At 38.2% G+C, this 25,380-nt stretch overlaps 2 protein-coding genes across 5 annotated transcripts; one reads left to right on the top strand and one right to left on the bottom strand.

Annotated features, from left to right (window-relative positions):
- Nucleotides 1-385: 385 nt before the first annotated feature.
- cfap43 (cilia and flagella associated protein 43) lies at nucleotides 386-23,496 on the top strand. 4 transcript variants are annotated; one of them, XM_072678194.1, is made up of 38 exons: nucleotides 386-439; nucleotides 1,674-1,927; nucleotides 2,433-2,529; nucleotides 2,982-3,149; nucleotides 3,303-3,453; nucleotides 3,816-3,978; nucleotides 4,079-4,161; nucleotides 4,356-4,487; nucleotides 5,726-5,842; nucleotides 6,026-6,106; nucleotides 6,257-6,405; nucleotides 6,851-6,954; nucleotides 7,039-7,203; nucleotides 7,335-7,498; nucleotides 8,641-8,808; nucleotides 8,904-9,034; nucleotides 9,658-9,829; nucleotides 10,502-10,603; nucleotides 12,038-12,115; nucleotides 12,882-13,007; nucleotides 13,214-13,318; nucleotides 14,204-14,320; nucleotides 14,432-14,632; nucleotides 14,775-14,981; nucleotides 15,725-15,814; nucleotides 16,476-16,556; nucleotides 16,651-16,776; nucleotides 17,124-17,243; nucleotides 17,651-17,758; nucleotides 17,947-18,033; nucleotides 18,116-18,204; nucleotides 19,180-19,387; nucleotides 19,555-19,667; nucleotides 20,984-21,143; nucleotides 21,332-21,496; nucleotides 21,935-22,015; nucleotides 22,104-22,257; nucleotides 23,206-23,496. In XM_072678194.1, exons 1-38 carry the CDS (start codon nucleotides 411-413, stop codon nucleotides 23,370-23,372), a joined length of 5,013 nt encoding a protein of 1,670 aa, XP_072534295.1. In that variant the 5' UTR covers nucleotides 386-410; the 3' UTR covers nucleotides 23,373-23,496. The 4 variants fall into 4 exon arrangements, with proteins under 4 accessions (XP_072534295.1, XP_072534294.1, XP_072534296.1 ...); XM_072678193.1 differs by having other exon boundaries at nucleotides 3,816-3,987; XM_072678195.1 differs by lacking the exons at nucleotides 20,984-21,143; nucleotides 21,332-21,496; nucleotides 21,935-22,015; nucleotides 22,104-22,257; nucleotides 23,206-23,496 and having other exon boundaries at nucleotides 3,816-3,987; nucleotides 19,535-19,599.
- On the bottom strand, nucleotides 23,380-25,295 carry sfr1 (SWI5-dependent homologous recombination repair protein 1). The gene is made up of 3 exons (XM_072678197.1): nucleotides 24,950-25,295; nucleotides 24,078-24,419; nucleotides 23,380-23,961 (listed from the first exon to the last, which is right to left on the bottom strand). Exons 1-3 carry the CDS (start codon nucleotides 25,025-25,027, stop codon nucleotides 23,770-23,772), a joined length of 612 nt encoding a protein of 203 aa, XP_072534298.1. The 5' UTR covers nucleotides 25,028-25,295; the 3' UTR covers nucleotides 23,380-23,769.
- Between the last annotated feature and the right edge of the window lie 85 nt (nucleotides 25,296-25,380).

The following is a 25,380-nucleotide window of genomic DNA, read 5'->3' as shown; positions in this document are numbered from 1 at the left end:
CATTTTTGGCATGGATGTTTTCGATTCAGTATTCCCAAAGTAATTATACTGCGATCACAGGCGACAATAAACTCAAACACTGATTTTCGTGACGAACAAAGACATGTTTCATGTCGGAAAAATGTAGCTAGCCACAAGGCTGATGTTACAAACGTGGTAGGTGGACATCTCCAAATCTGGCAGATCCCGAGATTGTACACAAAACGCTCAGTCAATACTTAATTAAGTCCCTGTTGAAGAATTTAACGGTTTATTGTCGCTTGCCGGGATTTACTAAGCGCTTTTGATCCCCGCAGCCAATAAGAAGCGAGTAATATCATCACGTGATTGTGGAGGCGTGCGTGTGGTTGCCAGGGAAACATACACATATCGGTTCTGCGACAACCCGACCTGAGCAGCGGTGTGCTGTCATGGATGTTTTGGGGAGTTTGGAAGTGAGGTTAGTGGCAAAGGCAATAGATTGTTTTTGGAGTAGTAGTAACAAATAGTAGATAGATAACTATCTATTTTTGGTTTCAAGTTATTTTTACTTTATAATTATGAGCCCTACATCTAATAACTTGTATGAATGAGCTAGCTAGCTAGCTACCATTCTGAAAAACCCACCTCAAGACCAGCCGATAACATAACGTTACCCTATGCTGACCTATAGATAGCGCTAGTGCTAGCTAGTTAGCACTAAGCTGGTACCATGTATGTTTTTAATGTGAGTCTGATGCAGTAACTGGTTAGTGATGGGGATTCCGGCTCTTTTTAGAGAGTTGGTTCTTTTGACTCGGCTCACTAAAAAGAGCCGGCTCTTCCAGCTCCCAGGTGGCTCCTTAGATTTGTTGTTGCTTAACTCAATTTATTAGTGCGACCACATTATGTGTAAAATGCATTACTAATGGATGAACATTATTATTTATATGGCTTTTTATATACAAATTTTGATTATGCCTGTGCAGGCTGTTTGTGGAGCCTGCTCGATTTTAACTTTGCACAGTCTACCAGAAAATTATCATTAAAATGTGTCCAAACTTTACTAGCTACGTTTCCTGTCTCTCATGTGCCACATGTGGCTTTAACAGGAAAAAAATCGGCTCATGATCAGCTCGGCTCACGTCGTTCACTTCAAAGAGCCGGTTCTTAGTGCCGGATCGTTGGCGACCGACCCATCACTATGGTCTATCAATATGAACAACTTGACCAAGCTGGTTGTCAGTTTGGTCACACTGATTGGGTGCATTTCTAAAGTTGGCTAACTAGTTTGGTCAAGCTGGTAATACCAATGGACACGTATGGTCATGCTAGTCGACAAGTTTGGTTATACTGGTTGACAACCTTGGTCAGGTTGGGCATGCTGTTAGACCAGAGCATGACCAGTCAGGTCAAACCTCAAATGAAAACATACGCTATGCTGGTCAAGGGCTAAGCTAGTTAACCAGTTTATAATCAGATTGACCAGTTTGGCATGTCATGCTGTTTTTAGCAAGGTAGTTAGTGCTGCCTAACTTATAATGTCATTTTAAAGACTAAAAAACTATCTTTAACTGCAAATGGCTGATTTTGGGACTCATTAGTTAAGGCTTTGATTGCCCATTAAAGCAGAAATACATGTTACTTAAAATAATCTTTTGCAGTTGATATGAATTTCTGTTCAAACTAAGATATTGATTGTTTGTTTCCATAAGGTGGGTGCAGGGGTTCACCAGCAGCAATGTTGAATTTGTGGATAAGAAAACAGCCTGCTACCCCTGTGGGAATTACATAGTGTTTTTCAACATGGAGGCAAAGATGAGACACGTGCTTCAGTCTCCTGGCTGTGGTGTTGGAACCTTCACAGCAAATGGCCTTTCCACGACTTTTGCATTTTCTGAGCAGAAACTTCATCCATCTATATTTGTTTACAGTTACCCTGAGCTTTCCTTAAGATGTGAACTTAAAGGTGTGTAATTAATTCAGATTTTATAAATCACAGATCTAGATTAGAGCTTTTGGTTACAGACCTAAAAAAGAATTGCAATGTTCACATGTTTGATAGCATGTATGTGTCTAACCATATTGTGTCCTTATTGTGTCCTTATGAGTTCAACAAGTTGAACATGATCACAAATAAATACATTTGTGTGAATATGGTGGTAAATAAGTTTTGCAGATTCCCCTTTATTGGATTATGGTCCCCAGTTTGAAAACCACCAATATAGAGTTTCAAACACCAGCATATTACTCATATACTTTAATCATACTAAAGTAATACAGGTGTTCATTTCAGTGTGCTACTAGTTCTTTATAATCCCATTGAGACTAACACCTAACCCCAGACCTTAGTGACCTCCAGATTATGATATAAAATAGTTTACTTATGAGCAGAAAATGACTGGTCAAATGACTGGTCATATATTTGTCTCCTAAATTGCACATTTTGGGTTACTTTCTCCATCATTTTACAGGCACAGCTAAACTGGCCTATACAGCATTGGCACTGAGTGATACAGGTCCCTATTTAGCTTGCTGCTCATCTCTACCTGATTACACCATCACAGTGTGGTAAGACTGTTTGATTATGTCCACTTCTGTTTTATATATTTTCATGTTAAATAAACTTATATTCAAGGCAGTTATGCTATTCAACATGCACTTTATTCCTCTTGTATTTTGATTTCAGCATAATAATTGAGCGGATATTACTAGATGTTAATTATTTCATATAGGGTGTGGACTTGTTTCTTGTATACTTGAAACTATCAGTATCTCAAATGTGCTGTTTTCATGATTTAGAAAAAGTCTGCAGGCTTGTGGTTAGTTATGGTAGCTTATACTTTGTGTGTCTATTCTGGCTAATAAAATAGCATTTTTAAATTCCACATGTAAGATCTGAACTTTATAAAACATTTAGAAAAACTGAAATTTTATAAAACATTTAGTAAAACATAAAACATAAGTCTGTGTAAATACAATAACATATAATGTTACACAGTAACATTAATGTTTTTTCATAGGAACTGGGAAAACAGAGCTCCAATTTGTAGCCATCCACTGACTGAAGAGGATATCACGACTCTAGCTTTCAATCCAGCAAACTGGCAGCAAATCTGTGCAGCAAACTCAAGATCTGTAACAGTCTGGAACATAGAGAGAAGTAAAGACATCCATATCATGACACCCAGGTAGGTATGGCCTCTGTCCAGCAGATGTCACTCTTACTTAATTAACAGTCCTGATGAAGTGTTGGTTTGAGTCAGTTAATGTATGTATGTACTTATGAAGCATATCTGAAAAATAAGTGTGTTACCCATGAGTCTTTTTGTATTGTTTGGCAGTGGTATTGATCTCCCTGCTATTGACGGCTCTGTTGTTGAGCGAAAAGTCATCTCCTCTCACGTCTCCAATGGGAAGTTGACATACTATGGTCCTCAGATGCCAACTTCAGCTATTGCAGGGCTGAGCGATGACAGGGCGGATAACTTTGTGGTACTGCTTTGCACTTTTTTTTACAGGGATTGCGTAAGCAAACAGGTAACAACTCCCTGAATGAGGCCTTAAAGAGACTTATTTTCACAATTTATCTGAATTTAGCTTTCTAATAATATTCATATTCATATTCAAGATACATGTCCATAAATATCATGCTGGCATTTCATTGGCTACAAAGCTTATGTGGTAAATATATCATACTTTTTAATTCTTTTACAAAGGAGTGTGACTGTCTCTAATAGCTAAATGTAAAAAGTTTCTAAAGGTTATGTAATTAAACTTTAAGAATCAAAGTGTGAATTTACACTTACTCTGACATGCCTACAACCAAACGTCTTTGTGTGTTGTTACTTCCACAGCCCCAGAGTCAAGTGAAGACAAGACTTTGCCCAAGTGCCATCTGCTGGTCAGCTTCCTCACAACTGTATGTGGGAAGCAGAGAAGGTTTCCTGCTGCTAATAAACCCTGAAACTCTGCTAGTCTCTATTCTCTACAAACCATGGATTGAAGGGAACCCCTCAGGTAAATCAGGTAAAGAGTGGGGTGTATTAGTATGGTTGTTTTAGTATTCACATATTTAAACCTGATGGTGATGGCTGTAAGTGTTAATTGTATCTTACAGATGGCTGTGAGGGTCTGGTCATGCAAGAAGGCAGTTTCCAGAGCCTGGCTCTGTGCAGTAATGGAGTGTTTGCTACAGGAACTGTAAGAGCACCTCATCTTCCAATACCCTGGCAATGATTTTTTTATAAGCCTTAAAATGCTTTAGCAGTAACCCTAGCCTAAAATAAAAACAGAAATGCAATTAAAGCCTGACCCTGTTAAATTCTAGTTGACAGAATGCTGTAGACTGGTGTGAGTTCAGATTCTAATTTATTCCTCCTGATATTTTGTTGCAGGATTGTGTTTTACGAAATATCCAGATTAAAGGGAATCAAGTTGAAGTTGTGGAGACGCTGGTCTTGGAGGAAGCAGCCTTCACTCTGTGCTGTTCACCTGACTGTGAAACACTGCTGCTCTCTTCCATCACTGTAGGTGATAAGTCTGTTAACACCATTATATTACATTTGGCAAATCTCATCATGTGCCTAATTCTGTCAGCAGGTTCTGACTGGTTTACACAGCGCTGTTAACCTTATGTGATTGTGAGGGACTATAATTTGTAATGTAAAGGTGACCTGCTACAGTTGTACAATAGGAATCAGACGAGTAAAGCTAAAGAGCTCATCTAATCTCATCAAGTTAAATCGTTTTTCCAGAAGCTTAATGGAAGTAAGACCTCAAAAGTTAAGTCACTCACTCACTTTAGGTGTTACAAATGTTACATTGCAATTGGAACTTGATATATACTAATATAAATACTAATATGTTGCTAAATACACATAAACACTACATTTACTATCACCTAATACTTAGCTTGTTTAATCAATCAGATGTGCTTCTGGTGGACATTAATACATCTAGCTGGGCTGCATCTGCATTCTTATAACCAGCATTTTAACAGCCTTGTTGAAAACACTAAATTCTTGTTGCTTTTGACTGCATTTATGTTTAAGTCATTTATGTTTATTAAGTATTTTTATGTTAAGTAGTTTTATGTTTTATTATCTCTTTATCTGCTGAGATAAAGAGATAATATCATTTTTGAGGACTGCTTCATATTTGGTTTGCCAGGTCTAACAGTTGATGTGATCTTGTTGTCAGTGGCTAAATGTTTACACAAACTTATTTAGATTTGACTAATAACAGAAACTCTATCAGTGAACATTAATTAAATACATACACTGATCAGCAATAATAATAAAACCACCTGCCTGTATCTGGCACCAAGACATTAGCAGCAGATCCTTTAATTCCTGTGATTTTGTGGGGTGGGGCCTCACTGAGCATCTATAAGACTTAGGTGCCCATGACCCTGTCGCTAGTTCACTGGTTATCCATTCTTGGACCACTTTTGGTAGGTACTTACTGACCACTGCATACTGTGAACACCCCACAAGACCTGCCTAATGTTTTGGAGATCTGACCCTGTCGTCTGGCCATCACAGTGTAGTTCTTGTCAAAGTGGCTCAGATTCTTTTGCTTGCTCTTTTTTCCTGCTTCCAACACAGCACCTAAAACATCCCACCACTTGACAGGTACCACTGGAACCAGATAATACATGTTACTCAGTTCACCTGGAAGTGTTATTAAAGTTATGGCTGATCAGTATAGTGATTTGTGCATCACTGTTGTAGGACTTTCAGTAGATTTTTTCCCATGTTTTTAGGGACGTATATACAGATACAAACCAGGGCTCGCAGACAAAGTTGTCAAGGTTCTGGATGTTCGGTGTGGAGACTTTGTGGCTGCTGCTCCATTACGCACTGAAAATAACACCTGTGTGGTAAAGTAATACCAAAATCTTGTTTTATTGCATGTATTACTGTTGCAGAGGAGACAAAGGCAGGGACATTATCATATGTTATTAATTAATTTCCTTTTTTATTTTTTTGTAAATTACAGTTTTAGGGTAGTTTTATTATGTTTTCGTATAGAGTGTAATGTTATATGTGTGTGTGTGTTCCAGTCAGTTAGAAGGTCTGGAGAGCTGCAGCTGTGGTCACTGGATGCAGGACTCTGTATTGCTTCCCTCTCTTTACAGACAAACGTTAGTGTTCTTGCTAACACACCCTTCAGTCTGACAATAAGACTATTAAACACCACAGTAACAGTTCACTTTTGGATTTTATGCACATATATCAAATGTCGGTGTAGTCAGATGAGTACAGTGTATGCTTTTGTCATGATGTGAGTGCAGGTGACTAGCTTGGCGTGTTGCCCGATAGCACAGTACGTTGCAGTGGGTACAGTCACTGGACATGTTCTGTTTGTGGAGCTCACAAAGAAGGAGAAACCTCGATTGGTTCATAGAGTTCATCTCTATCACATGCCTGTCAATCATTTAGTGTGAGTAATTTTATCATGGTTCCCTTACATTCTAAGGTTGCATATCTATTCAGCCTCTATTAAGCCAACTACAGGCTTATCATTGAGTAATTATTATTTATTATTTATTTATGTATCTTTTTTATTAAGTAACTCCTGTAAAAACATATATATTACAGTTATTTATTTTTACTTTTTGACATATTGTAAATCTGGCAGTTGTTCTTTGTATTGTGTTAAAATGTCAGGATAAGTGGACCAATAGAAATGCTCCCAAATGATACAAGATACAAGATTGTAGACAGTGATGATGTTATTTAGTAACTTCTTTAAACCTGTTATATGGTTGTGAGCATTAATTTGCAATAAGCAATATGTTGGTCCCATATACTGTATATGCTCTTGCAATGAATAACATAACATTATATTGATCTATTATCATATTAATATCATTCTTTTTCAACAGTTTTGATCAAGGAGGCAATTTCTTAATCACAGGAGCATCAGACCCTCACATATTTGTACTGGATGCGCGACCTTCAAAAGCATTTGGGATGATTGGGTACACAGGTAATCTACAGCTGTAACTAAAGCTGCTTTTTCAGCATGAATCTGATTTATCTCATTTAGATATTTTTTACTTTCTTTTTTCAGTGATAATGGGTGCCACTCTGATGCTATCCACCCAGTATCAGAAAGAGAGCAAGCAGGTGGAAATCCTGGTCCTCTGTGATGGTGAAAATGGGGAGAGGAAAGGGAAGGAACATAAAGAGGGGAATGTACTATTGCTGCTGTCAATGTCTGTGCAGCAGATCACAGGTAGAGAGACATAAATATTAAGATAGAAACATTAATATCTGATATAGGGATGACAAAATATTATATTAAAACATTCAAAACATAAAGGATTTGTAGCAGCATATGTTAATTGAATGCTATTCTGCTTGTAGGGTCAGCAAATTGTGTGGACCTGCGTGGCTGCCTACATAAAGATGTTCTTCACAGCTGTGTGTATGAGACCTCAGACTCTCTGTCATCATGTGTTTTGGGTACCAGAAAGGTCTTTGGATATTGTCCACAGAAAAAGGTCCTGCAGAAATTCCAGCTTCCAGAGGTATGGCGTTATATCTGCTCTGTTTCAAACAATACAGTAAAACAATACAAAATTACAATATCTACATTTACAGTCAGGTATATAAGTAGTTGAACAGGGACACTTTGTTTTTGTACGCATCTGTACACCAGTCCCAGTGGATTGACAAAAATACTGCATTAACCATTTAGAAATGGCACCATTTTCACACAGGCCCAAAAGGATTTGGACAAACTAACAATTATATATATGAGGATTGCTTTTATTATTTGAATGCAAATCGTCTGTCTGAATTCTAGAAACCCTTGGGCATCTTCTGGTAATTATGATTATTATATGCTCTACCTTAATATGCTTTGCCAGGCCTTTACTTTGTCTTTCAGCATTTGGGCTTTGTCTTCAGTCAGTGAAAAGCATGTTCAGTTGGGTTGAGGTCAGGTGACTGATTTTGTTATTTAAATGCATTGAAATGCGTCTTTGCCTTAAGAAGCTTTTGTGTTGCTTTTGCTGTATGTTTACGGTAATTATTTATCTGTACAGTGAAATGCCATCCTATTAGGTTTGCAGAATTTGACTGAATCCAAGCAAAAGGTATAGCTCTATATACTTACATAACACTGTTAAAAAAACAGTGACCCAGTTCCATTGGCAGCCACAAATAGCAATGCAATAACAGTGACTTCACCATGTTTGACAGATAGTATGGTATGCTTCAGATCATGAATCCTTTCTTTCCTTACTTGAGTACTTCATATCCTGTTCTTTTTTAGGTGTTTTCTAATAGTCTAATCTGACCATTTCTGTTCTTACGTGTTACCAGTGCTTCTTGATCGTAGACTTTGGCAATAATATGCTTACCTCTTAGAGAATGTTCTAGACTTGAACCGGTTATCTAAACTTTAACTGTCTTCTGTAGTGTTCCAGGCTTTTTGGTGTTGCTAAGCTAGTCAGTGCATTGTCCTTCTCTTTAGGATTTTTTTTTGTATGAACTTTTTTTTGTATAATTGTGACCTTCTTCACTTGCTACATGGCCTCCTTTTCTTGCACCGTCATCTCTTTAAACCACATATTAATAATTCCCAGTTAACAGCTACCAAATGCAAATTCAACACTTCTACTCTAGACCTTGCTTGAAACTTTAAGCTTTTTCATCTGATTTGCAGCTTGCAGGTAAATCATCCAGCACACAGGAAACAGTATTATTGACTCCAGAGAAAGAAGTAGAGGGGCATCCCCTGGGTCCTGTGTTTGTGCATCTATCACCTCATCAGAACTGGCTTGCCTCTATCAGCAGAGATGGACTGCTCCGAATCTGTGACGTCTCCAATGTGGTAATATTTGATTTGGCTGGATTCACAACTTGCCATGTAAATACTGTGTGCATTGTGGTGACAGGTGGTTGTGTATGCCAATCTGTCTCATGCAGGAAAGGTATGTGCAGCTGCAGTGCCACTCTTACTGGCTGGGAGGAGTTCACTCTGTGTCTTTTACACCTGACAGTCAAACAATCATCACAACTGGCGTCCAAGACGGCTCTCTTGTCTGCAGTAAGCTCAGGTAAAAAAAAAAGTCAAAACACAGACACTACTACTTATAATAGTGTATTTGTACAACAAGTGAAGGACCTTTAAAAGGTTCTTCACACTTTATTATTCTGTTGTTTGGTATTACAAATACACTGGTCAGCCATAACATTAAAACCCACTGACAGGTGAAGTGAAAAACATTGATCATCTGGTTTTAATGGGACCCGTCAAGGGGTGGATATATTAGGCAGCAAGTTGTCTTGAAGGTGATGTGTTGAAAAAGAGGAAAATTGACAAGTGTAAGAATTTGAGACAAGGGCCAAATAGTGATTGCTAGACAGCTGGGTCTTGTGGGGTGTTCCTTGCATGAAGTGGTCAGTACCTACCAAATGTGCTCCGGTGAACCAGGTCATGGGCACCTAAGGCTCATTCATACAATGGAAGGCCCCACCTTAAAACTTACAGTATTTAAAGGATCTGCTGCTAATTTGTTGGTGCAAGATACTGCAGGACACCTTGCTCCAGTGAGTCACAGCTGTTTTGGCAGGGCAAGTGGTTTTAATGTTATGGTTGATCAGTGTGTTGTTCTTTATGGATCCAAAAGTGTTTTGCTGTAACGTGACATTTACAGTTTACAGATATTTAATTTTACAGGTTAAAGATGGCTGATACTGGCAACGCAAACACGGCTACCCAGTATGGCTTGTCTTTAGTGGCATCCTTTGAGGAGACGGCGTCCTCTGAGAACTCTGTCCTTAGCAGCATGACTGACTTGGAACAACAGGCTCTGTCCCCTGTAGAATCTGTACCGTCTCACACAGCTGAGGTACAGAACTGTAAAGCTATTGAGTGTTTTAGAATTCATCAAGATGTTTAGACTTGTTTACTGTAATGCTTTTGCCCTGTTAGGCTGTGTGATGAAATATCTCCCCAGGATCTTATTCTAATTGTAGAGACAGTTCTGCTGCTGGTTTGAGCTAACTAAAGCTGTTTAAGCAGATTTTTTTTTCGTTGGACTGAAGTCCAACTAAAAGTCTGAAGTCCTGTAGAATTAACGGATCTGCTACATCAGGAAACAGGAATCTGCCCTGCCCTTGTGGAGCAGGAGGCCTTGTCACATTGTATTCACTGGGCACCCAAACGGAAAATTGGCACTCCTCAGAAAGAACATAAAGACATCTCCGAAATGTGTTTTGCTGGATTGTACATAGGTTACAGAGTCCAGTGTTTTTGGCACAACTCTGCCAGTAAGAAGGAAACATCAAAAGTACTAAGGGTGAGAGTTTAGCGCTGGCAGTCAAGCATGTTTTTATGTTAGTGCAGATTCCAGATTCCAGTGCCACAGTGGAATTTGTATTAGATCCAGATTTCAGAGTGTAAAATAACTGGAACTGAATCTACTGCTATGATTTATAACTTTGTATTTTTTCTTAGCTGTTATGCTGTTGGGGAGATGCAAAGTCAACTGCAAAACTGCATTTTGTTTTTTTTAATGCAGGTCAGTGAAAAAGGTCAGGTAACCGACAAGGATGAGAGCAACACTAGCCACCTTTCTGCAACTCCATCCAAATCCACATGGCTGGATGAGAAGCTAGATGCGGTCAGTGTTTTCCAATGATGCTACGTAATAACATTGTTAATCTATATTTCTAAGGAAAAAGCATCTAATAGAGTTTTAGTCTCACAAAGATCTTGAACAGGAGATAACAATAACAAAGGGGGGAGGACTCCGTATTAATTCCTATGGATTTAGTGTAGGATATAGGTGTCCCAATTCTTTATCCATATAGTGTATATAAAGCAAGTAAATAATATTTGTGTTTTTTGGGCCCTGTCCATAATTTGTAATAGAAGGAAGATGTGTTTTATTATACAGGATAATGTTTTTTAGGACCTACCACAGGCTCACAAATGTGTAGTAAGTTTCTCAACAAAAGATCTTGTCTTATATTTGTTTTAGCTGATTCACTTCTGCTAGTAAGCTGTAGATGCCAGGAACTGTGTGGCTCTCCTGTTCAAGATCTTTGTGAGACTAAAACTTTATTAGATGCTTTTTTCCTTAGAAATATAGATTTCTTCTTTCATGACCCAGTCATTTCCTTATGTGTCTTCTTTGTTTGAATTTGTGCGGTTGGGGCACACACTATATGGATAAAAGTACTGGGACATCCCTTAATCATTGAATTCAGGTGTTTTCAGTCCAACAAGTTTATAAAATCAAGCACCTTGCAGTCTGCCGTTACAAACATTTGTGAAAAATGGGTCATCCTAAAGAGCTCATTGAATTCACGGGTGGTACTGTAATAGGACACCACTGTTGCACCAAGTCAATTTGTGAAACTTCTTCCCTCCTAGATATTCCATGATTAACTGTGAGTGGTTTTAAAGAAATATGGACGTGTTTAGCAACTCCCAAATAAAGTTACAGAGGGGCATACAAGTCACCAACACTTTTCTGACTCAATAACTGAGTTCCAAAACTGCTGTTAGAGCTGCAAAAGGGGGGAGGACTCTGTATTAATGCCTATGGATTTAGTATAGGATGTAGGTGTCCCAATTTTTTATCCATATAGCGTATGTAAAGCAAGTAACTAATACGCTTTGTGTCTTTTGGGCCTTGTCCATAATTTGTTATAGAAGGAAGATGTATTTTATTATACAGGATAAATGCTTTTTAGGACCTACCACAGGCTCACAAGTGTGTAGTAAGTTCTCAACAATAGATCTTGTCTTATGTTTGTTTTGAAATGGCATTACAGAGTTTCATGCATCAGAACAATTTAACAAGTTATCTAATCTTCCATCTTCCATCTGGCTTTGTTGAGCTGTGAAGCTTGGCAGTGGGGCAAGATCATAATCTTGAGATTTTACTGCGTAGACTCTCCTGGAATGTATACTATACTGAGTTATCCACTGTAAATCAAGAGAATTTCCAGTATTGTTTGTGTTTGTATAACCACAATCATCCACTCACTGTCACCTCCAACAGAGTCCTCCAACAGAGTCTGAATATCAATATCTGCTTTCTGTACAGGTTCTTAAAGAGGAGAGCCAGCAGTTTGCAGAAACCAGAAAGAGCGTTAAAAGGAGCATAAAGGAACTCAGAGAAACAGTAAGAAAAAGCATTTATGCAGTGTGTATCAACTTTAATTACTAAAGGACTTAACTCAATTAATTCTGACATTGCCAAAGATTGTAGTTCACTCATATCTAATGCACTTTATGTCCAAATGTTTGTGGACAACTTATAATGAATGCATTCAGCTGCTTTAAGTTGCACTAATGGCTGACACAGATTGACACACAGCTTGTCTAGTCTATGTATAGCAGTATTGCCAATAGTATAGGCCAGCAGAATAAACACAAACCTATTCGCACCATGTCTAATGCCAGGCATGAGCTAGAGGGATATTAAACTACCCCATGCATTTGGCTGTGGAGCAATGGAACCGTGTTCTCTAGAATTATGGTGCTCCATCCAATAATTTGAGTTGAGTTTGGGAGTTGGGGATGAGGTGTGGTCATGTTTATTTAACATTCTGATTTCGCTAACATTCCTGTCACTTAATGTAAACAAAATCAAATCCTCACAGCAATGTTCCAAGACCTAGCAGAAAGCTGAGCATTGGAGACCGTTACTCCAGCAAAACCATTAATAAGCAGGTGTGCCAAAGGTGTGTCCACATAGTGTATTTATTGGGTTTATGTGATTTAGAAGGACCCAGGTGTTGAACAAATAGTATTCTAGTATTGTGATCTTAATTCATGAAAAACCCAAGTGAACAAAAGAAGAGCATTGTTAGTAGTAGTTCAACTTCCATGACAAGTGAATGAGTCAAAAAAGACTGTTGGGCTCATTTATGCTCTTCTGCTGACAGATAAGGGCTATGATGCAGGAGAATGAGAATCTGCCAGAAATGGAGAAGCTGGAGCAGCAGGAGTTTAACCTGGATGTGGAAGAGCAGAAGAGACTACAGGCTGAGGGAGAGCAGGAGGTCACCAGGGTAACAACTGCATTTGTTTTACAAACCAGAACCAACAGTATAATGCCATTATTGAACGGAAATATCAAAAAAACTGTATACTTACACTGCCCGTGCCTAATGTCTTATCATAATGTCAGGACGATTGTCAAAGATATGTTGGCACCAGTACTTAATGTATTGAGACTGAAACTCATTTTTCTAAATATTTATTTTGGGTAAATTAGGTGCGGAATGAGATTGAGCTGGAGAATCTGGCCAAGTGCTATCTGCGTGAAGTCCTCAAGAAAGAATGTTGGGATCTCATGAAAGTCAAAGGGAAAGCCATTAAGGTAAAAAAAGAAAGAGACTATTCTGATGATTTCTGCCCTAGAAACTGCATGTATGATCAGGTTTGGGATGTAATGGAATGCAAGTATGCATTTGTAATACATATTCAGAATACAGAAATGAAGTGTCCATATTCAGTCAGTGTTACATTTTGAAAAGACAGTATTTGGAATACAGATACTTTTTACACTTTCGCACTTAGACTGCTCCACTTTACCTGGCAACAATAAGTTAATACTTAACTTTATTCAATACAGTCTTAATACATTTACAGTAAGGAGGCTTGTGGCAACTTACAAAACATGTTAGGCAAGATATCTTTAATGAGGGTCCCCTTGAGCATTTACTGAAAGTATCCCACTTTTACTTGGTTTATTAGAGAAGAGCAATAAGCCTCATTCACCAATATCTTCCTAAGAATGTTTTTTCTTTTGTTCTTGAGAAAGGTCCCAACAAAAAGTAAAAAAAAAAAATGTTCAAACCACAGACCTGTTCGCAGCTATGCAATTATAATGATCTTGTAAACTGAACAAATCCCAAATAAGAAAACATGTAAATGCCACAATTATGAAAACTTTCAATTTGTTTCTTAAAACCCAATGAGAGCAAAAAACTTTAGAACCTGAAAATAATAGGATGAATAAAGTAAAAATATGACAACAAAACTGCCTATTTATCTTATCAAGATGAATCCTAAATGTATTTTGTGGACATTGCATTCAGTATTTAACCCCATTACTTTTAATATAATATCTACAGTAAATGGATACTTATATGTCTAATTTTGTTCAAACGTCATGTCGTTTATGGCTCTAAAAAGTGCTCACTACATATTATGAATATGGCCCTCCATCACTTTCACCAATTATGGAACTACCCCCCTCCAGGCCTTCCACACTGAATATGAAGTGAAGAATTACCCCATGAAGGAACGCACAGCAAAAGAACTGGAAGAGCTTCACCGGGTGGAGACCATCCGACAGATTGAACAGTCCAACACTAATGTATTCTTGAATCTCTTAATTCAGATTTTAAGTTTAGATTAACCCACCAAAATCATTTAATTGTAAAAATCATTGAATGATATGCTTTTTCTTTTGGTCTGTCTTGGAAAGCTCCAACAAGAAATCCTCGAGGAGAAGAGCAAGCCTCCTTCAGAGGGGGAGGAAGAGGACGAGGCAGAAGGACATGAAGCAGAGAGCTCGGCTTTAGTAGGCAGCCTGAGTGCTCAGTATGGAGGTTCCAACCCTTACCTATACAGTCAATTCAACATGCACGTCAGAGAGCAGAAAATCAATCAAATCACCCTGCTACAGGTCACATCTTAATTTATAGAGAGACATAATGTAATGCTTTGATAAGTAAAAAATCCTTTTTAAATGGCAGACATTACAAATCGTAGAGCACTGACAGCAGAATGACACTGGCACTTTGTTTATATTTTCATGATTATTTTAGGATGTCATCCACAAAGTGAAAACTGCTTTCAATAAAGAATTTGAGGCTGTGTATAAGCAGAAAGAGCAAGAGATCAGCCGCGTAAGAGACAAGAACAAGCGCATCACTGAGATTATGACCGAGCTGGAGCTGAAGCAGATTTTGTGGGAGCCAACTCTGACAGACAGTGAAAGACCAGAAAGAGCACTTACCGTCAGTGACTCAGAGGTAACGGCAAGAGTGTGTCGGATGGTGAACGTTTATGTTGATTCACCAAACACCAAACCCAGAAGTATTTTTTTCATTCCCCCATTTGGGGCTACTTCATTTACAAACTGTATAACACAGGAAATTCATACTTATTATGATAGGTAATGTGAACATAGCCTAAATATGATGTCGCTCTAAATAATGGTAATTAAATAGTAATGTGGTTCGGAACATATTCTATAAACTGTTGTTCAGTAGACCTGAAGCGTCTAGAACTGCTTACCCACGTGAACTATGCTGCTCTCAGTAGTACTATGTGCATGTTATAGCAGGACCTTATGAGATCATAGATGAAGGTAGATGAACTCTCAAATGTTCTGCCCTATCATCGGTATAGCGAGCGAGTAGTGTTCTATCCCTGGGCTGTTTGGAGCTTACAGATTTTGGCTGGATGTCCTTTGATTCCCGAGGAAAGTTCATGTCAAAACCCATTCCACCTAACTTTATTACTCTCACTTTGAACAAGTGTTAAAGGGCTCCAGTAGTAGGTGCTCGAAGAGTTCAGGTCAGGGCAAGCCTTTTTTTCTATTTGGCCAAGGCATGAGACTGAGAATGTTCCAGAATACATTTCTTTGTTAAATAAATGATTACTACTACTATTATTATTATTATTATTACTATTAAAATGATTTTTTAGATCCTAAGGCTGCCCCCTTCTGCAGATTGATTTATAGGTGCTGGATTTCTAATTGTTTTTCTAGATCAAGGTGGAGAAATACCTGACACCTGAGCAGAGGCAAAGAGAGGAGCAGCAGAGAAAAGAAGAGGAGCAGAGGCAGCTTGCGGCTAAGGTATACAGTTACTGAAATGCATATGGCAGGAGTGTCCAATTACTTTTTCCACAGTTGTTCTCCTACACTGGAAAGGTGAAGAACTGTACTTACTTGATTTATATGCGCAGTACTGTGCAAAAGTTTTATGCACTTGTGGAAATAATAATAAGAAGTAATAATAAAATAATAATAAATAGCTCCTTTTCTGGGCAGTGAGTGTTTATTTGCTCAGTAAAACTCAGTTATATTAGAAAATAACATAAATAAAAAGTTTTGTGGTTTGGTGTTTATCGCTGTTTTCATTAAACCATTTCAAAGCTCTCCTCGTGGGAGTCTATTTTATTTGTAATTATCATCCAACACCTGGTTTTACAAATCAGTGTTTAATGGTGTTAAATCAGGTGAGTTGGTTGAATTGAACTAACTCATTTAGGCTGGGGGCATCCAGGAGAAATAAGCTACTGTCTTCAAAATGAGAAATTCTTCTTTCTGTGTACTGTATTTCTGTTACTTGCATCTGTTGTTAAGAGATGTGGTGTTTTATGAGCAAAAACTCATAAAATCTCAAATTGAGATTAATGGTTTAAATATATGTACTTAGGTGTTTTCTTAGAAGTTAATGTATAGAACAGATGTAAGCATTTAATTTGGGTCTTGTTGCTCTCCATGTCCTTTGCAGGGTGACAATATCAGAGAAAGAGCGCTGGAGGATATGATGGGTGGGGTGCTTGAGCTCAAAAAAGAGGACACACTGAGAACGGTATATTGCCAACTTCAGCTTCATCTTAAAAATGTAAAACATTCATAATACAGTAGACTAAAATGATTAAAGACATGTTTTACTTGACTTAAAGGAAGTGCCACAGCCTGAATTTATGACTAAGCCAGAGGTACAATGGACAGAGGAGGAGAGAAGAAGCTACAAAGAATATGAAAAAAAGGCTAAGGAGCTCCGAGAAGAGCAGGAGAAATTCCGAAAGGTGTGACTTCTTATCTGCTGAATTCACCTCTTCAGGAATACAGACTAATGTTTCCCAATCACATATAACCATAATGTTTTTAGAAGTGTAATACAAATCTAATGTGGATTTGTAAACTGGTTAGTGACAATGTCTTTTGCATTAGAAGCACCCTGTTTCTATTCCATTATTAGTCATGTGGTCAGAATAAACCCTGAAACATACAGTGAAAGACTCCATCTGTGAGTAAAATAAGCTAAAGTACTTATACTGTATTTAAAAAATACATTCCATGTGTTATCTCAGACCTTCAACATCTAGGTAGATGTTTTTCTATTTGAACCTGTAAGGTTTTTTTTTGCTCATAGACCTTGGAGGCAGAGATGAAAAAACTGCAGGCATCAATTAAAGATGGCACCCAGGCCTTTGATGAAACACTGAGTAAGCTGTTTGAAAGGAAGGTGAAATCTGAGATGGCTGTACATCAGGTAGGTTGATCCAGGTTTCTGATTATAAAAGATTATAAATCAAGTCCTATTACTCTGAATTTATACAGTGGTCTAGTGGTTAGGATTTGGTGCTCTCACCGCTTCAACCCGGGTTTGATTCCTGGTCTGGGAACAATCTTTATGCTGGCAGCCATGGCCTAAAGGTTAGAGAAGTGGGTTTGCTAGCACAAGTTTGCCAGTTTGATCCCCTGGACCAGCAGGAGGTTTATCCTTTCTCAGTGTTCATGGCTGAGGTGCCCCTGAGTTAGGCCTTAAGTAACTAGAGGGCATGTGTTCAAGTCAGGTCAACCTATCACTGGAAGCTGAAATCCAATGTACAGCATGAAGTGTGTTTCTAATTTTAGTTCTAATTCCAGACAGTGTTTAAACATTTGCATGTTTTTCAGGAAGAGCTAAAGATTGCCAATTTAGCCTGTTCCTTACTAATTGAGGAAGAGATCCTGAATAGAGAGAAACACCTGAACTACAAACTGGAGAAGGCGAGAACCCTTAAGGTACAGTTTGTTCAAATACTGTGTAGGAGAAGCAGTGTGAGTGATGTACCTTTCTTCAGATAATTACTGTGCTGCTGCTGATGAGACAGACAGGTCGTACATGAACAAACTTGTGTTACTTGTCTTGAGACTGTTTTGCACTTTGTATAAAATGTTTCTGTATATGAGTCACTCATTTCTGTTGCCAGAATGAAATTGGGGAGAGTTTGCAAAAGCACAGTGAAGATGTGGAGGCATTTCGGAAGACATATGACAATGCTGTCGCTGATGATAAAGTGAGACCTTTAACAGTTTACAGCAACCACAAAGTCTTGTAATATATCAGATACCCCCTAAAACCTTCTGTTCTTTTAAAAGCTTCTTGACAGAGGATTTCGCAAAGAATTCTCTGATGTTCCTGGATTTGTCATTGACCAGCTGTACAAGCTTTATAAGCGCAGACCCAGGTATTTCCATAGCTGAAGTATTAGATCAAACTGAAATATTTTGTATTTATACAACTTATTTATATTTATATATGGACAAAAGTATTGGCACACTCACTCATTCATTGTTTCCTCATGTTTATCTGCTCCAGAGAAACCTATTTATTGGCTTTACCTCTCTACATGGACTAGACAATCTGTGTGTGTGCATTTGCACATCTGTGTCAGCAATGGGTGCAAATTAAAGTAGCAGAATGCATTCATTAGATGGAGTGTCCATATACATTTGGACATACATTTACATTTACATTTAAGGCATTTAGCAGACGCTCTTATCCAGAGCGACTTACAAAAGTGCTTTGCTATTTACCCAAGAAAACCTAAGCTAGTTTAAATAGACTAATAATTCAAAGATACCTCTAAGCTTGGTATATTCATCACATATAGTATATTCATCACTTGCAAGCTTTATAGCATCAAATTAACGCTTTATCCCTACAGGCCTGTATGTAAATCTATATAAGTTGTATGATTAGTGATTGAGGGGTTATGCTTTTTTTTATTGTTTTTGTAGCTTGGAATAATATGATCTATGAAAATTTTAAATGTCATGGTAAAAGCTCAAACGGCACAACCCCGTGGCCACCAGCATCTGCACACATGTTGTTACAGTCAGAATGGTGCTACGTGGAATAATCAGTATTTTATCAGGTTTTCCTCTATTAAATATGTTAATTTTCTCATATGAAAAGACATTTCAACAATGGATATGACTGATTATTTGGCATATAAATCAACCATGGGTCTGTTTTCCAAGTAGAAGCACTAGAATGCCATAATAGTCTGAGTATCTGAAGTAACAAATTGAAAATATCTGAATTCTAAAATCAACGGAACACTAGTGAGGTATCCTGTCTCATTTAGCCCTGACCACACAGACAAAATCTTCTTTTTGCTGACTGAGGTGGAGTGACAGTGGTGTGTGCTGTTTGCCAGGGTGCAGAGGATTAGGACACAAATTGACAGCACAAGCCCGTTTAAGGAGCGGCCTCTATCAGGCCGAGCAGCAGCAGAGGGGCTGTCGCAGATGATGAAGGCCATGGAGGAGTTGGACGCTCTAGAGAACATGCCAGAGGGTCTGGACTCAGCTGTCTGGGAGAGATTCTGCTTAGCCAGGAAAGCTAAAGTGGAGAGTGAACAGCAGGTTAGAAATGGTCTAGAGAATGCCTTTGAGTGCTTTAGGACCCCTGTGGTAACAGTCCTTGGTAACAGCACATCGACTGGGACTTTTATTTTTACTAAAGCAGTTTGTCACTTTGTTTATAAACCTAAATTTGTTTAATTTGAATAGGTTATGTTTTTTGGTGACAGGTGAAACTGAAGGCATTGACATTAGCAGAGATGCAGGCTTTTCTACAGAACCGAACAGATGAGGATGAGAATTTCCAAATGGAAATAAAGAATCTAAATCATGAGCTTAATGGGTAAGAAATAAGGTTGTTTTAATATTTGTGTTACAGAGCAACACTCAAAATAATACCAAAAAGTCATAACAGAACAAATACAGTGTTATATATATTATCTATTATCTTATGGATTTTTTCTATGTATATGTATATATATATATTATGTTATATATATTTTCTATTATCTATTGTACTTATTAGTATTATTGTAAGTATTTACAATGACCTAAAGTCATTTTTTGTATTGAGTATGTGAAAACCACATGGGGTAAGCAGGGTTTATTTATTTATGATTTTTTTTTAATCTTTGTCAAATTATTCCCTTTTTTTCTAATTTGGTACTGCTAATTGGCCTACCCGTTCATAACTTCCAGCACTAGAAGTGTAAGGACTTAAGCTCTGAAGCATGCAAAGCCAGTCACCGCCTACTTTTAAACTGTCGACTTGGAGGAAAACGCTGGTTCCCCAGCTCCATTGCTTAAGAGTGGTGAGGGGAGAGAGCTCGGCCAATTGTGCTCTCTCAGGCTCTTGCCACTGATGGCAAATTGTCATGGCTCGGGATTCGAACTTGTGACCACCTGGCACAAACAGTCTTAAGCTGAACATGCTGTTGGCTATCTTCCTGCATTCCAATGGTATCACCATTTGTGATTTTTTTAAGATGCTTTATTTCTTAAGATAGATCAATGTCTTGTACCTAAACCTTTTTTTTACCAGACATATTTTAATTACTGACTTGTGTGTATAATTTTCAGAATTCAGATATAATATTTGAATCGCACTCTTGGGGCCTGTAACATTGCTAAGCTTAAAAAAAGTAAATTGAGAGCTAGCCAGGTTGATGTACAGCCTCTACATGTTGGGGTCAGTTACAGAAACATACTATAGAAACATACTGTAGTAAACAAAAAGTATTTCAGTTTTGCCGTTTTGAAAATTAGCTCTTACTTATGTGTTTTTTTCTTACTTATTACTTTTTTCACTAATCATTTTAAGATAAGTTTTTAGGTTAGAAAGCTCATCTGGTTAAAACAACATACAATTCATTTTGAATTAGAATTAGCATAACTTTACCACTTTTTAGCAACGGTTAGAACTAGTCCCACAGATGTGGATAGACATTGTACTCACTTTTGTCTTGTGGAGAAATTTATGGCATAGAAGTTCAGATAGCTGGTATAAAATGAGTACTGTTGCTTAAACATATTTTTACATACTTCTTTAGAAATTTTACAAAACCAAAATTGTTTATGATGTGCCCCATTTCTCTTATTATCTTTCATACATCAGATAAGTACACTTGGGATGCTAACTTGGCCTGTGTTTTCCATCAGCTTGCGAGAACAGAAGATGAGGTTCTGCTTGGACACTATGGTGCAGATTCTGATAAAGCAGGGCCAAGTTGAGGTGGAGACTGGAGACTTCATTGCAGATTATTCAGACTCTCTGCTGCTCCACCGCAGTGTTGTTGAGGAGTTGAACAGCACTATCAGGGTACAATTAGCATGTTATATTGTTCTTTACCTTTTGTTCAGGCGCATTGTTATTTAGTCTCATACGAACCAATACAATATACATGACCAGGGTTTCTAGTGAGTTACGATAGCAACATAAAAACGACAATTAGTGAACTTACGACATCTGTACATATCTAAAATATACACATTTCTCCTCTCTGGCAGACTTTAGGAGATCAGAAGATTGCCAGCATGACAGAGTGCAAAGACTTCCGTAAGGGAATCATTCAGCAGGAATGGGAGCATAAGAGGATGAGGATGCAGATGGAAGATCTCAACAACAAAGCCAGAGACATTCAAATGCTGCATCTCACTCAAGAGATTCAAGAGGTAAATCCTGGAATAATGTTAGAATGATAATATCTGTGTTTAAATGAGGGTTCTTCACTTCCGTTATTCTTGCTGTTCAGAATAATTTGCTGATTTCCTGCTAAAATACACCTGATCCACTCATCAGTTCATTCCCAGATTTAGTGGGCATATTTAAACAGAGAAATCACAGAGAAACTGTGCTGGATACCTGAACTTCCATGACAAGAATTGAAGATTTTTCATTGGAAAGCTTGTCTACTTGACTAATGCATTACTAAAACTGTTCAGTATGAAGTACAAAGACATAGCTCACACCCTTCCCTTAAGCAGGAGAGATAATCCATTATGAAAATGAAGTGTCAGAGCATTTACCCACAAACTGTGTTAGGACAGCATTGGGAACTGAACTGTGTGAATCATGAAACATCCTGTATCTGTACCCTTTTCTTCCTTAAGTACCTGAGTGAGACAGACCATGACAACAGAATGGCAAAGCAGGTATCAAATCTAGAGAAGACTGTAACGTTACAAGAGAAGGTAAACATTTATTCTTTTAGGGAACCCAAGTAAACACTCTGCCTACTGAAGTACAGTATTTATATGACTCTAGCAACTCTTTGTCCAGACTCATAAGAAGAATGTTGAGAACTGTAAAAAGCTGATAAAGCAGCTGAATAGACAGTCTGCACTGAAGAAAGAGAAGAATACAGCTCTTGACCTACAGCTGGCCAGCATGGAAGTGACTGTTGCAGAAAGAAGAAAAATCTGTGAGGCAACAGGTATCTGACTTTGAAATCAATCGTTTCTGGGATGCTGTACAGGCTTATACTATACTTCATTCCATGTTTTGTAATTGCTGTCATTTTGAAAAATAAAAAGCATTTCTCTCCGTATGACCAGCCAATTGCTAAAACCAATCAAAAGTGGGGCTGGGTGCCACATTAAGCTTTTTAGGCCTAGCTTTTGTAATGCATAATTGTGCAGTGCTTCCGAAGTGTTCCTACATTGTCTCTCAAGATGAAACAACCACATTTAAAATGCTGTCAAGCTCCAGCTGAGAGCAGCAAGAATTCCCATACAGAACTGCACTGTGGAGCTTAGTCTTGTTAGTGCTGTTTGCTATTTCAGCCCAGTGTTTTGATACTCAACGCACTGGGCTGAGTCTTGTACTTAGACATGTTAGATTTACACATTCTACAAGTAGGTGAGTTTAAGTCAGATGCATTAAAAAAAACACCATACTATCTGCTTTCTGAGCAGATTAATATTTCCACCTGGCTCATAGATTAGAACCCTCTTGAGAAGGCAGGCATTTTACACTCCAAGATGCATATTACTAATTAGCTACAAAAACGGATGGTGACATTACAATTAACTAGAAAGCATTTGCCATCTCTATGATATGAACTTTTTCCAGAACTCTGTAGACTCTTGTATTATTATTATTATTTAGAGAACTGTAACCAATCCCTCCAAACTAGTGGCTTGTATCTTACAGTGTAGCCTCTGTATTTCTGTTCATGAACCCTTTAGTCTATAGTCACAGTCAAATTTGCTTTCTTCATTATGATAAAAAATCTTTCTGTTATCAGCTATGGAGGTCGTCTTTGGCCTACTTGTCTCAGGTTCTCTCCTATTTAAAAAGGTTTAGAGCCGTTTATTTTGTAAGCCTCAGATTTTCTCTTCTGTTTTATTCAGTTACTTTTGAATTTCTATTGTCTCTTCAGCAATGGAGGAGAACCATGAAAGTGAAGCAGAGGAGCGCTATCAGGACATCCTGCAGAGGAAGAAGCTTGTGGAATTGGCCAAAGCGCAGGCTGAGGAACTGGCCATACTGAGAGCTGAGGTGGAACGCCTGCGAAAGAAGACATTTCCTGCTCTTAAACCCAACTGATCATTCATTTAAATAAAATGTTTTTTATTCATAGTCACACATTGTTAACCAAAGCCTTCAGATTTATCAGATGAGAACACAAAAAGTGCAAAGTGCAAATAAGTAGAATAAACAACTAGTCACACTGGGTTGTCAATCAAGTTCCACACGTAACTTGAAAAACACAAAAAATAATTTCAGTATGTTAAAGCCACAATCAGGAGGTTGACAACTGTTATATCCCAAATTTATATCAAATGCCTTACATCACCTTTTCTTCAGTGTTAAAGTAAGACCTGGTTCTACTGATGTAGTGTTCTTAAACCCCTGAATGTAGTTTTAAATAGTCAAGTACAAAACTAAATGGAAACACCTGAAGAGTATTGAACAACAAAAACAACAAAAAAGACTCCTTATATCAGCTGTCTGTGAAGTCCTCCTCCGTCCTATCAAAGTGCAGTATACTGTCCTCCAGTCCAAAGTGGTCAATGAGCTGAGAGAGACTGGCTTTCCGGCCTTCTGTAGGTAATTCCGTTTGTAGTTCATATAGCACTGCTTGAGCACACCGCCTCCATTTGTCTATCAGGTGCTGTAGCTGGGTCAGGTCATTCTAATGTAGGAATTGAGTTCACAGGAGAGAAACAATACCACTGATTAGTAACTCAATCAACTCATATTCACCATGTTTTAACATACACATGGGTACACTCAACACAAGATATTTACCTTCTTTCTGTACATTTTGACCATCTTCAGCCTTCGAAGAGTCTCTACTTTCTCCTTCACATCTTTCTTGAATTTCTCTCGAAGCTGAAGTAACTCACTTTGAGAGGCCTGAGAGAGGCCAGACCCACATTTCTCCATACAGTCTTTAAGGTCTCTCTTGGTCTCATTTCTGTTCACGTCAATCTCAGCCTCCTCATCTGTTGATCCAGCCTGGTCGGTCTCTCCTTTAGAATTGTGTGGCAGGTCATCGTCATCGATTTTAAGTCGTTTGACCACACTGAGAGGAGATGTAAAGGAAGGCCGTGCTCTTTTTAACCTGGCCTTCAGTGCGGCACTCATTGGCTAGGAGCAAATGAGAAAGGCACATAAACACTGACATGAATGAGCCCATGGCTGCATCCAAAACCACACAAACCAGAGTACAAATCCTGCTGTCCTATACATCCAACATACTAAACTAACAAATTCATACTGTTTAGTATGACTGTATACGGTTTGTGATTGCAGCTTTTCATCAACTCCAATGAGACCAGTTTTCACTGCTTCAACTTCAACTGTTACAACTCAGGAAGGGCTTGATAATTAGCTGATCTTGGATGAGCTGGATACGTGAAAAGACATTTCAGTTAGCTAATAATGACCAATGTTTACAAATCCAGGGCTGAATTTAAGTGAGAACCATAGTGAATCTTTTTACGATCAACATATTAAGAATAATGAATAAACATAATTTTATTAATGGCTCAAAAGTATATGAATGTTGCTGTAACTAAAGCTGATTTATACTTCCTAAAGCACTGTAAAATCAAGGGGTATGACTAACATAAGGTATACAAGTATTAGCTATAAGAAGAAGGTAAACTAATAACTACCTTGTTCACACTGGACCGACTCCGACCACTCACCGACTCCTGATGCTCTAATGTGAGCCTCACCGGTGTTTTATCCATAGCTGTCTGCTCACTTCAGCAAACTAGCAGGGGAACGTTTACAGCTAGCTAAAGCTTAAGCTGCACTTCAGGGCAGAACAAGCATGGAGGAAGCTCACCACAGATTATGTGCCGCCTAGAACAGATATCTTGCTGCGTTTGCTAACTGGCAAGAAACCAGCACAATTATTTCCTTACATAACGAACTGTACGTCTAAAACTTTCAACAGAAAACAGCACTTTACATTCAGGTATTTACTACCGTGAGCTGCTTCCAGGGGAACCGTCAGTTCCGGAAAACACAAGTGGTTCATGGGAAATGTAGTACATATACAACGCTAAAAACTAGCATTTTGAATTAGCACGTTTTTATG

This window comes from Salminus brasiliensis, chromosome 4 (genome assembly GCF_030463535.1).
Source record: "Salminus brasiliensis chromosome 4, fSalBra1.hap2, whole genome shotgun sequence".
NCBI classification, from domain to species: domain Eukaryota; kingdom Metazoa; phylum Chordata; class Actinopteri; order Characiformes; family Bryconidae; genus Salminus; species Salminus brasiliensis.
This window is presented reverse-complemented; position numbering and strand designations above follow the sequence as displayed.

What these genes read in the sequence shown, in the direction of transcription:
- sfr1 (XM_072678197.1), bottom strand. Translation starts at nt 25,027, where the DNA reads ATGGATAAAACACCGGTGAGGCTCACATTAGAGCATCAGGAGTCGGTG. An exon ending in GTCGGTCCAGTGTGAACAAG is followed by an intron (nt 24,420 to 24,949) that starts GTAGTTATTAGT and finishes ATTTGCTCCTAG; the next exon opens with CCAATGAGTGCCGCACTGAA. An exon ending in TCAAAATGTACAGAAAGAAG is followed by an intron (nt 23,962 to 24,077) that starts GTAAATATCTTG and finishes TTCCTACATTAG; the next exon opens with AATGACCTGACCCAGCTACA.
- cfap43 (XM_072678193.1), top strand. Translation starts at nt 411, where the DNA reads ATGGATGTTTTGGGGAGTTTGGAAGTGAG. An exon ending in ATCCATATCATGACACCCAG is followed by an intron (nt 3,150 to 3,302) that starts GTAGGTATGGCC and finishes ATTGTTTGGCAG; the next exon opens with TGGTATTGATCTCCCTGCTA. An exon ending in GTCTGTGCAGCAGATCACAG is followed by an intron (nt 7,204 to 7,334) that starts GTAGAGAGACAT and finishes TTCTGCTTGTAG; the next exon opens with GGTCAGCAAATTGTGTGGAC.